We start from the raw sequence: 12,725 nt of genomic DNA on the forward strand, positions 1-12,725 counted from the left end.
TGATTATACCCTTTCTTCCTTCTACCCTTCTAGAGAAAAGGATGCAAAAGTTCACAGTGCACCAAAGGCATAATTTAAGATTTGAAGAAACGTCACCTGCTAATTTCTGGTGTGGAATCCTTGTTCTGACCCACGCACGGAGACAATGGACAGTTACTTTAGAAATAGGTCCTTTAAAAATTTCAGACATTTCTTCTCTGCCTTACTACCAAGCCCTGAAGAAAATGAGTCTCCGAGAACAATAACCTCAAAGCCTCAAGGCAAATCTCCTCTTTCTAAAACTGTTGTTCACACAGTTCCATCTATAGCTTTAAGGACATTAGTCTTTCAAAACAGAGGCATTTTAATTTGACACGGCCACTCTTTCAAATCCATCGTAACAACATTTCATTCCGAGAAGACTGCACAAAGCAACTCTAAGCCACGTTCAAAATCCTCCTCATCCACACAAGCACAAAAACTGAGCCTCCAAATTAGAAAATAAGTGCACAGTAGTCAAATAACTTGTGTTGGGACCACGTCTAAGAACAACCAATGCAATTATACAGGAAGAATGACTAAGAGTTACCCTTTCGGCTTCCATCACAGGGACCTAGTATTTCCTCGATTCTCCCTTCCCCAAACACACGCACATTACACACATCAGTGCTCAGCAGCAAGTCAGAACACAAACTATTAGCGAGGATCAGGGAAGGAAACCACAGTCCTGCAACAACAGGCCCACAAAAAGTTACTTTGCAGGCTTTCAGGTTTACTGTGTAGTTCCAAACCCTTCTTAAATTGAGAACTCCTCTTAAACATCCTAGGGGCAAAAATCTACCCTGAGATAAGGCCAAACTCTGCTTTTTTGTGCAGCGCTGCAACAAGAGCGGGAGAGAATCAGACTCACCGCTGGACTCCCACCACCTTCTGATCAAGTCCTCAGCTGATTTGTGCAAATGCAGAACAGCTGAAACAGGAAAACTCTGGTTCAGCGAGGGGATCATTTCATTTTGAGTACAAACGATAGAGAAAAATCACCCAGCTGGTGTCAGATCCCAGGAAAACATGGGGAAAAAAGTAATCTTTTATGGATTTGTTGAGCATGTTTGAAGTGGAAGCAACCGTGACAACAGAGAATGCCACAATGGCGTTTTTAGAGCCACCTTTAAAGCTGGACCCTAAAGCTCTGGCTCCTGCAGATATTTTGCAGGGCCAAGTTCACAGGTCTCCACAGGTTTTCACCTACACAGAAGTACTCTCATTCTTGAAGAAACAGAGCCAGGAGCAGGAAGTAGGCTTGACCTTCAAAGCCGCCATACCGCTTGCATCTAGAAGCTACGTTTTTCTCTTAGAGCTGAGAAGTATATGTCACTGAAGTATATTATCTATTGAGCATAAAACTGACATACGCCATCAAAACCAATATTAATTGTCACCACCTCAGCTCATCTTTGTTGGATTTCTGAAAAGTATTCTCAGGAATTTTTCGGGAAAGGGCGCTCTTGGGTTTGCTAAGTACTGGGTAAGCACATTTTGTAGTTCCAGGAAGAGCCTGGCAACACAGGCACCTTCATAAATACTCTTCACAGTACAGAAGGTTCAAGCAGAGTATAATTTAAAAGTGAATTTCTTTCTCTGAACTGGCATGAAGGGAAAATGTTACTGGTGAACTGCCGTATCTACAATCCTCAGGTGAACATTACTGAAGGGTTTTGTTTATTTTAAGTGCAGCAGGAACAGCTTTAATTTCCTTATAAAGATTCTACAGCACAAGGTAACATCTCCTTTGGGAAGTGAATGCAGAAAGGACTCAAAATTTTGGCATCTTTGCTGAGATGGGTTGAATGAGTCAGTGCTTTATTATGACATGCATTAATATGCACGGCCACTTTGTCTCATCAATAAAAAGTCAAAGAACTTGAATGACTGAAGGCAGAAACAGCTTTCGTTATGCATACACATAAGTTTTTAATTCTCTGCGAGTTCTGCAGTCCTGGAAAAGGCTACTTTTAAATAAAATTATGTGGAAAAAATACCCATAAGTACACCGTGCACTTGAAGCAAGACCATATGCATACCCTATGCCGATAAAAGCTTGCTGTTAAAAGCAACATCTTTCCCGCTCTGCAGGACACTTGCCCAGCACTTCACTGAGTGATGCAGAGCGTAACGAGGAGCCGGGTAAGACATTTTCTGGTGCACTGGGCACGAAGAGCAAGAACAGATCTGCAGAAACAAGAATGTTTAAGGCAGGTTCTCAACCAAGCTATACCAATTTACTAGAGTTGAGGATGAAGCCATTGGAGCCTTTGTTTTCAGGCATTTGGAGGGAAAGCAGCGATGCCATTTTATGTTCGTAAACAACTTGGTTCTTAGAGACCACTGCTGCGGTTCTTACCTGTTGCTTGTACTCTAGAACCTTCATTCAAATACGGTATGAAATAACCCTCAATATTCTATAACTGGAACTAATACATTAAATAGGGGTCCCGTGTTCTATGCAAAGTAAAAGAAGGTGGAAAGAGTCTTGATTGGACTAAATATCTTGCATTTTGCTCCTTCCTTATAGAAGGGACATCCTTCACATGCTGGTCTACCTTTCTATCTTCATGCACATCATTCATGCTCTGTAGAAGGTATCTTAGGAAATTTTAGAAACATTACTGTCAGATGGATAACCCGGGCTTACTTTCAATTCATTCTGGAAAAGTTTTCTCAAAATCTGGAATTTAGACTTGGTTCCAACTGCAGCAAGATGAGCAGTTTTGTTACTTTGAAACTGAAGCTTGTTGATTTTGGTTCTGCTCCTCAGAAGATTTCCGTAACCAACAACTGAGTCTACGTCCTGGATGACACTGTTTATTCCTATATAACCTTGTTATCATGGTGGGCAACACTCATGGATGATCACAGTCAGTTCAGTACAAGAACCATAGACTGAAAATCAGCGCAGTAAACTTGAACATGACTGTGCTCAAGGAAAAGGACAGTACATAAATGGGCACACTGGGGTCACTGCTCATGGAGCCCTGGGCTCTGAAAAAGCAGGACGCCTTTGGGACTTTGCTTTACAAACAGAGTTGCAGCAGTCCAGCATGGACACTAAAAATGCGTTTATCTTTACAAAGAAGTTTACACTGGCCACAGCCAGGAAAAAAACTGCTTGGCCAACTTTGGATAATAGCAAACCTCTTACCAATCTCAGCAGATGCAACGACGACTGGCTAGGCTCTGTAAGTCTTCAAAGGTGACAAGCGTGAATAAAATTCTTTTCAGAGCATATTTAAGGTTAATATTAAACTAGCAATAAAAAAAAAAACCAACTAAGGAAGACATTAAAGGTACTAAAAGAAGGATGGGATTTCCCATCTTTGGTAGGTTCATCTCCTGCTGTCTATTCCTCATCATAAGGCATGACAGGACATCCGTATCAGTTCCATAACTTCAGGCTGTTTGTTTTTTTTCTTCCTATACAAAGAACTAATATTTTAGGTGGAAAATAATGACAGACACTAGACAACTAACTCACTGAAAAGGAGGCAGGTGAACATCTACAGCATTGAGACTAGGATTCAGGTTTTTTGTGGTTTATTTCCTCAGCTCCCCAAAAATCATATGATCTTTAGCAAGAAACTGAACTTGTCACTGATCACAAGGGAAAAGAACAGGGATCCTTCACGGGTTTTTCCCCCCAGAATTTTCACATGGTTCTTCTCTTCCAGGTTTTCATGACCAAGCTGCAGTTTCCAGCTCTGGAAATTTGCACTGGCACATCACAAGTGACTCTTGACAAACCCCCACTATGTAGGAATACAGCCTCAGGCTCCGAGAGGCTAGCCAACCCTACAGGAGCAGGGCTAAAGAACAAAAACCCCTCCAAGGGTAGAATGTAAGAATGATCAAACAAAAGAGTCCAGGAGGCAAGCATGACAAGAACCACCAGAAACAAGCAGACAGAAGTAAGGACAAAAGAATTAATAAGGGCGAGAAGAGAAGGAATGATTCTCTGAATTTGGGGAATACTGAAACAGTCAAGTTTGGAAAGGAAGCAGGGGAGAGATGTAGGTCACTTCTGTACTATTCATTTTATCATTTGTTAACCAGGGACAACCCCACTTATTAATCTACTGAAACAATACCGGGATTAATTCCCCATCTGTGCGGCACCTTCAAAGCCTCAAACAAAAGCTCCAACGAAACTGAGCATTTTGCTCAGTGTTTGTTGTAGTAGCAGGTTTACAAAGATCACCGCCGGAGCAGTCCTGTGCATAGACAGGCCTCTAGTCAAAGTTACAAAGTTCCCACAAGGAAAAGCTTTGACCTCTTGGCTCCAACACAGCAAAAAAACCTTCTGCAACATCTACACATACCTGCCTGCCTACTTTAGTGCCGACAAGACCTCTATGCAAACTGAACTGACTGCAAATATCTCTTCTGCCCAAGATATCAACATGATCAAGATCCAGACAGGCACAGAAAACTAAGTGTATTTAATTGAAGCTGATGTTGGGGGTGGGAGGAAGGGGAAAGATGATTTGCCAAAATGCAGATATGGCCCAGTTCTGCCAGTGGACACACCACTCATTTCATGACAATGCACAAATCACTTCCAAACTGATCCTTGTCCTTGTCTCAGGACCTCCCCTCAGCAGCCAACCACAAAGAGGGGATGATACGCCTGCTACTACTCCTGTAAAATCAGCTGAAGATATACAAGTTAATTCTGTGAGGAATGCATGTAACAAATACTCACTGCTGGAGCTTCCAGGAGTACTGAACTGGGAAGTTTCAAGGAACTTTCGAGGTGTGGACAAGTTAGTAACATCCATAAGAGGTACAGAAGAGGCGTCTTTCACAAGTGAACTGTGTGAGGGAAAAGAATTAAAGCGAACAGTTTACTATTATTTACAATCTTAGTTCACTACAAACAATCGTTTTATTTCTTCAGTTTGTAAGCCTAAGCAACAGACATACATAACACACAGTTTTGATACTAGACGTTTACAAAATCTAACTTAAAGCACAAGTCTGCAACTGAACAGGAGTGGGTGTGTACGTATACACACATTGGAGTAAAAAGGGGAAAACCCAAAAAAGCAGTGATGAGGCAACACTGTCATATCAAAGACAAAATTCGGTATCCTAAGGCCTCTCTGAATTTAACAGCACTCTAGACATGTCTGCCTGGTCACAGCAACACGGCAACTGGTCAGGACACAGGCATGGTGGAGCTTGCCATAGCACATGATTATTTCCCAACAGACGCAGTCACCTCCAGCACAATTGATCACTGCTAGCACTGTGACAGATTAACATGGAATTGTTAAGACCGTCTGTCAACCTACTTAATCCTTCAAGCTTTTCTAGTTCCCACTAGAAACCTTCACCCTTTTTCCTGCCCTTCAAATTCCTGGTCTGTGCACACCTACATGCATCCCTCTCCAAATGAACCTTCTTTCTCAGAAAGGAAAAGCTTTTTACTCGGTCATTTTCACAATAAATCCACATAGTGTTATTTGCCAAAAATGTGTCATGCTGCCCCAGCCACACAATGAAAGGCATGAAGCTGGATGTGGCAGGGGAATGAAAGCAAGAAATCATTTCTAAGAAAAAGTAGTGGAGAAGGCTCCTAAAAGAGAGCTGAGTATGTTCCCTTAGAGGTCAAAATGCTTACAGAAACCTGCCAGAACAAGAGCTAAGCTTACTATCCAGCATAAGAACCACCTGTACTCCCTATACACCTACACCACCATCCTTACAGGGATTAGCCATGCGCTTAAAACCAATACAAGAAATAATTATAAACATTACTGCAGCCTCGTCAACAGCCCATCTAGGGCAGCACACTAAAACAAACCAACAAGGCTGTCCTTGATGCAAGGGTTCACGTTATCAAATATCAGTTACGTGCAACAGGAAATGTGAAAAACACATAGAAAACAAGGAAAAGATAAGGGTCCCTGCAGCAGTCATACCAAACTGCAGTTAATTAGCAATCGCATAGTCTGGGTACACCAAAGCTTTGTGTCTGTTTTTAATTAACAGGATGAGGAAGAGACTGATGACTTGCTAGCAACCCCCCTTCCTAGAAATTTCAACTTCAATCAATCCATCTTCTATTTCAAAAATTCATTTAACATAACGCGCTCTCTCCTCTTATTTTTCGTAAGCATTCTTTATTCCTTCTCGTTATAAAATGCTAATTTATCTTTTCTCTGTATCTTTATCATATGCTGACTCCCCTTTATTACCTCTCCTACTCTACAGAAGTTATCTTCCAGAACTTTGTCTCTCTTTTCTAGCCGCTATCTTCCTTTCTTCCCTCCCAACAACTCTATTGCCCTCAAACTTAGAATTCACAAATTTAGGAAAAAGTAGCCAGGCACCTGTGCTTAAGCTGAATTTCACTGATCAGAGGCACCAACCAGGTCAGAAGTTTCAACATCTTTAAACTACCTTAGAAACACAAGCAGCCAAGACACTACTCAGGCACTTCAACATTGTGGCCTCTGGCTGGCAACCTTATGGTTAGCTTGAAGTCTTTTAAACCTTGTTTGCTAGAGAAGATTAGCAATTTTTCCCTGTGTTCTTCCCTTTGCCTGACCTGAGCCTCATGATAATGGCATCCGTAGGAAAGGTATATGCATCAGAGAAGGAAAAGAACACTAAAAGGAACTGACCTCATCACAAATTTGTCAGAAGCAGCCAAAAAACAACAGAATCACTAAGCAAAAGTGAAAGAATGAGAATCATAGAATCATTAAGGTTGGAAAAGACCTCGAGGATCATCAAGTCCAACCACCAACCCAACACCCCCAGGCCTCCTAAACCATGGCCCCAAGGGCCATGTCTACACAGTGTTTGAGCCCCCCCAGGGACGGTGACTCCCCCACCTCTCTGGGCAGCCTGTGCCAGGGCCTGACCCCTCTGGCAGGGAAGACATTTTCCCTCATCTCCAACCTAAACCTCCCCTGACGCAGCTTGAGGCCATTCCCTCTCGTCCCATCACTGGTGACTTGGGAGCAGAGACCAACCCACCCCTCACTCCAGCCCCTCTCAGGCAGCTGCAGAGAGCGAGAAGGGCTCCCCTCAGCCTCCTCTTCTCCAGGCTAACCCCCCCCAACTTCCTCAGTATAGACTAAAAACACACTGTTCACAGGCTCAAAGATTCAACAACATATCTGGAGTTTTTCTGCTCCCACAGCAGGAACCATGAGAAATTCGCTTGCCAAACATTAAAGGTTGACTCAGTGTAGCCCTCCCAAGAAAGTTCCGAGCTATGAAAAGGATGATGTTGTCCTCTTCCCTCCCAGACCCATTGCCCTCAGTTAACATCACCCCAAACCCACCTTATTCTCCCTTTCTCCTTGGTGCGTTGTCCTACTCGGTTAGTTGATTTGATGTAAAGATGACGGTGTAATTCATCTATCAGGACTAAGTGCATGTTCATCTTCTTGCTGTGGAGCTCCAGTCTCAGATCGCTCAATCCCTCCACCTGAAGAAGGGGGCCCTCCAAGGAATCCACCGCTGACACCTGGAAGGAGAACACATGTGACAACTTTTAATGGTCAATTCATTCATCTCTCAGGACTTTTCGATTAGGGGAGTGTCTGAATACCATGATTCTATCCATAAACCCTTTTAAAGCAGAAAATGTTTCAGTAGTATTTCTTTATTTCTATTCCTAAAAGAAAAGTCGATATATAAAAAGGGTCCAATATCCGAACAACTCCAATTTAATGAGCAGTCTTCAAACATTTTGAGCTTATGTATGAAACAAGTTAAAACACAGTTCATTAAATAAAAAAATCAAAGCACAGTTTATGACAAGATAAGAGGATTATCAAGTAGAAAAGTATTAGAAAAAGATACTGGCAATGATGTTTGATTGTCTTTATTCTTTTCATTACAGAAACACCAACAAAACATTATTCCCAATTTTATAATGGCGAAGGAATGGCTTCAATTTTATTGTCTGAAGTGATGTCATGACATAGCTGAAAAAGCTTCGGAGGCCTCATCTTCAAACCTGCAGAGCTGCAATGTCACGTAACTACACAATTTAAATAAACATAGCCATCAGTTAATGAAAGCTATTGCTAGTCCAAAGGTACTTTGGAACTCTAAAGAGTGTGGGGTGTCTTTATGCTCGATTATTAAGGCTCAAATTAAGGAAAATAACTTTATACAAGTAACAATCAGTGATCTAAGCACGCAGTAACATGAACAGGCCATAGGTAACACTTCTCTGCTGGTGCACGTCAACAGTGACCAGCTGACAGCCAGCGAGCACTAGACTGAGGAAGGTAATTTCCATTTATATCCTAGAAACAAATGTGGGCAAAAGCCATCAAGATTGACAAATCAGCACATAAAACCAACACTAACAATTTGCATCTCTTCTCCCAGTTTACTTGTGTTTCTATATAACTGTCCTGGTTTTGGCTGGGATAGAGTTAATTTCACAGTAGCTGGTACGGGGCTGTGTTTGGGATTTGTGCTGGAAACTGTGTCGATAACCCAGGGATGTTTTAGTTATTGCTGAGCAGGGCTCGCACTGAGCCAAGGCCTTTTCTGCCCCTCACCCACCCCACCAGCGAGTAGCTGGGGCTGCACAAGGGGTTGGGAGGGGGCACGGCTGGGACAGTGACCCCAGCTGACCCCAGGGATGTCCCACACCGCATGGCATCATGCTCAGCACATAGAGCTGGGGGAAGGAGAAGGAAGGGAGAGACATTGGGAGTGATGGCATTTGTCTTCCCAAGTCACGGTTATGCGTGATGGAGCCCTGCTGTCCTGGGCATGGCTGAGCACCCGCCTGCCCGTGGGAAGGAAGGAATTAATTCCCTGCCTTGCTTTGCTTGTGTGCATGGCTTTTGTTTTACCTGTTAAACCAGCCCACAAGTTTTGTCACTTTTTCCCTTCCGACTCTCTCCCCCGTCCCACCAGGGGGGAGTGAGTGAGCAGCTGGGGAGGGGCTTGGTTGATGGCTGAGGTTAACCACAACACTAACAGAGCACTTCCAGTTACTAGAAAGAAAAATTATAACAACAATGGTATCCCTCTGAGTTTCCCAAATCTCAGTGCTAATGTTGTAAGAAACTAGAAAGAGCATATTTTACATACAGAGATTGAAAATTTTTTAAAAAAAGCAACCATTCCCTAATAACTGAATATCCTATTAGTGAAATAGGACATTCACTTGTGCTTCAGGATTTAAGTTTATAGCAAACCTGTCAGCTAAACACCAAAAATGAAAAGCAAGGTGATACAGTAAGTAGACAGTCAAGCTAAGGTCTGGTCCCTTAATACCAGTAAATATTAACTATATTGAAAGAACATCTATCAACAATGTCTTACTTGGCTTGCCTCCAAGTAAAGAATGACCCTGAAATAACTTTGGGGCAGTCAGGCTTTTTAAATTACAAGCAGTTTCTAAGAAGAAGCTCCACTTTCTCCTTCCTCCTGAAAAATTTTGCCAAGGAGTTCCCAACTATGAAATTCTTTTCTCTGCACGGATGATGAGAGCATGTGGTTGCTGCTGATCTTTAGGCTAGAGCTCAGTCTTGAGAAGGCCTTTGTGTCACAGTATTAATCAGAAAGGACTGAGCTGGCTCCACCTAAGCCCACCAATGCTGCAACTTCAACAGCATTTACGGGGTGGGGTTCCTACTGCTTGACATAAAACACTATCCACCCTGTCTTCCCAGTATGTATTTGTGAACAGTTATGGAAGTTTGGCCATAACACATCACAAAACCACACCACAGATGAAGCAAAAAACCAAATTTGCTTCTCCCCAAAAAGCTGACATGCCTGAGTACGTACAAATAGAGAAGGCTCAGCAGCCACGCGACACAGCTTGGAAACCTTTGGCTGAAGCGCAAGCGCTAATTTTTATCTTCTGCCTTTGGCAGGTAGAGATATACCCCAACCTTCCCAATTCCAAAGGCACTTTAACCCCCCCCAGTCACTTCAGGGGAGTTGCAGGCATTCATCACTGCCCTGAAAGCTGTCAGCAATTTCACCAAAGCAAGAACAAGATCAGGAACAACATTTGTCAAACTGAGAAGCTGAGAGATGAAAACGCAGTGAGGGAAGAACTGAAAGCGAGCAGGAAAATGGCATTAAAAAGGTTCCAAGACACACAGGAAAAGTATTGCCTAAAACACAAGCAAAAATAAAAAAGTCTAAAGATTTCCACTCAGATCACTTGGCTCTATTTTTACCTTCCCAGATCCTAAAACATTAGCTATTCTCAAAACTAATTATTAAGACCAACACACAGCTCTCAAACATGTCTTTTGAGAAAGAAATGGAAGTCAATTGTTCACTGTGCTTTAAAAAAGACAAAAACAAAGCCAGAACAAACCAAAACGCCCCATATTGTTATACACTGAACTTTCTTCTTCTGGAAAAGCTGCCTTTTGGGGGTTTTTTTTGGTGGGCTTTGTCAGCTGGGTTTTTTTGGCGGCCTTTCTGACACTTCATATTTGCAGTCAGACAAGCTGGAATTTACATCCGTGATAAATGCCACTTTCCCAGCGACTGAACTCGCCAGGTAAATAACAGGCAAGTTTCAACATTATGCACACTGGGAGCCCTTTAACTTAAGGGAGCCCCACTCCCGTAAAGCCTCCCTTAACCACTGTTTTCTTTTCCAGTATTTCACTCCCCATTACCACCAACTATCAGGACAGAGCGCAAGAGAAAAGCTGTAATGTTCAGAACAGTTTGGGTCTGGAAAGTAATTGCAGGCTCAATCCAAGTTCATGGAAGTCAAGGTAAAGGCTCAAATTGGTTTAGGTGACAGCAAACATGAACATGACATTAAAAAAGAAACCAACCAAACGTTCTTCCCTTCTGTTGTTTTTATTTACAGAAAGATGATTTCAGTCCTGGTAACGAGCAAGCTATAAAGAAACACCCCAGATTATATTTCAGAATACAAAATAAGAGATTAAAACATTTGTCTAATTTGTGCGCTGGATAACCTACCACAGAGCAGTAGCATAAGCAATCACAATGATGCAAAGATGTCCACAAAGAATGCACAAAATTAAAAATACACTACAGGTGGTTCATAGAATCATAGAATGGTTTGGGTGGGAAGGGACCTTTATAGTGATCTCATCCAAACCCCCTGCCGTAAGCAGGGACATCTTCAACCAGACCAGGTTGCTCAGAGCCCCTTCCAGCCTGACCTTGAATGTTTCCAGGGATGGGGCATCGACCACCTCTCTGGGCAACCTGGGCCAGGGTTTCACCACCCTCAGTGTAAAAAATTTCTTCCTTATATCCAGTCTAAATCTCCCCTCCTTTAGTTTGAAACTATCACCCCTTGTCCTGTCACAACAGGCCTTGCTAAAGAGGTTGCCCCCACCCTTCCTATAGTCCCCCTTTAAATACTGAAAGGTTGCAATAAGGTCTCCTCGCAGCTTCGTTCTGATGTTGTTCTAGAATAACATGGTTCTAACAACGGAACTGTTACAAGAAAAACCTTGACAAGCTTGTGTTTCACCCTGCTATCCCGAGAAAGATCAGTTCTCAAACCTCGTTTTCAGCAAATAACCACACCACCATCACAAAGGCTTTGCTCTCCAGAAGCAGAGAGATTAACAGTTAGAGATGGACGGAAAAGAAAGGGAAGCAGAAACTGAATAGGGAAAGCAGCAAAAATGACAACTGCTCTGTTGACTACTTGGAAGCACAAGCAGAAGTAGTTTCCAGCTGGTTTTGTTTAAAGTCCAAGTATCCATCTTATCCATGTTAACAAGCTGGTCAACTATCCTGAGAAACAGTGAGGTTACAAAGAGACGTGGAAGATCACCACGGTGGGTCAGCTGAGAGCACAGCCAACACCACGCACAGCCAAGAACAATAAGGTGAGCACTGAGAGCAAGACTAGAAAGAAATAAGACTTTTTAAACTAAATTCATAATGGGGACTATGGCTATCATTGGCAAAGTTTAGACGAAGACCAGAATTTTATGCCCCCGCTCAGCTAGTGACACACCATCACTTGTATTATGCAAGAGACCCAAATATACGATAAAAATACTTTCAACTTCGAAGATCAGAGAGATTTATTTACTGTTCTGTCATCAACTCATCACTCAACTCGGGCATACCATTTCAACTAGTTGTTCTTGACCTTTTCTCATTTCAAACCCTGATATGCAAAAGGAGCCAGATGAGTGGGAGACAGGCTGCCCAAAGCAGTAACAGGGCAGAGTATAACAAATACTGCTCTGCAAGAAAGTGTTGCTGTTCCTCAAGTTAGTAGTGATTCCTCCAGTTAGAGAGCCTTCATTTAGGAGAAAACCCCTTATTTTTGGATTTCTATTTTTTACTGCAGATGCCGCTCATCTGCGTACAGTGTAAAGAACAAGCCAAGAAAACGATGCATTCTAGCAAGAAACTGAAGTGTTGGGGGTTGAATATATTGATATTGCTAACACCATTCCTGAACATAAAAAGCTTTTCACATTTTAAAAGGCAACTGTCTTCCTCCCTCTTCAATACTAAACTTCAAACTATAGGGATTTTATATTTAAATTGTATCTATTATTTTTCCACTCATTTATTACAAAGTTATCTGCAGCCAGACAGACAGAAGCCCTTCACTTCTAATTATTTGTATCACTTATTACAATTTTAATTTTATTACTTTGAACAATTAAGAATAGAAAAACCTTACGAGCTACAACATTTCCATATCAGTTTTAGTACATTATAGCAAG

At 42.2% G+C, this 12,725-nt stretch overlaps 1 protein-coding gene across 3 annotated transcripts in view; it reads right to left on the reverse strand.

Annotated features, from left to right (window-relative positions):
- The window catches only part of EXOC4 (exocyst complex component 4), a 420,816-nt gene that overhangs the window by 367,629 nt on the left and 40,462 nt on the right, over positions 1-12,725 (reverse strand). For all 3 annotated transcript variants that reach the window (XM_064442315.1, XM_064442324.1, XM_064442335.1), the window contains exons 4-5: positions 7,332-7,516; positions 4,736-4,845 (exon numbers count right to left, since the gene is read on the reverse strand). In XM_064442315.1, coding sequence (XP_064298385.1) covers positions 4,736-4,845; positions 7,332-7,516 — 295 coding nt within the window. The remainder of the gene's footprint in view (positions 1-4,735; positions 4,846-7,331; positions 7,517-12,725) is intronic.

Source organism: Phalacrocorax carbo, chromosome 1, assembly GCF_963921805.1.
Source record: "Phalacrocorax carbo chromosome 1, bPhaCar2.1, whole genome shotgun sequence".
In the NCBI taxonomy this organism is placed as follows: domain Eukaryota; kingdom Metazoa; phylum Chordata; class Aves; order Suliformes; family Phalacrocoracidae; genus Phalacrocorax; species Phalacrocorax carbo.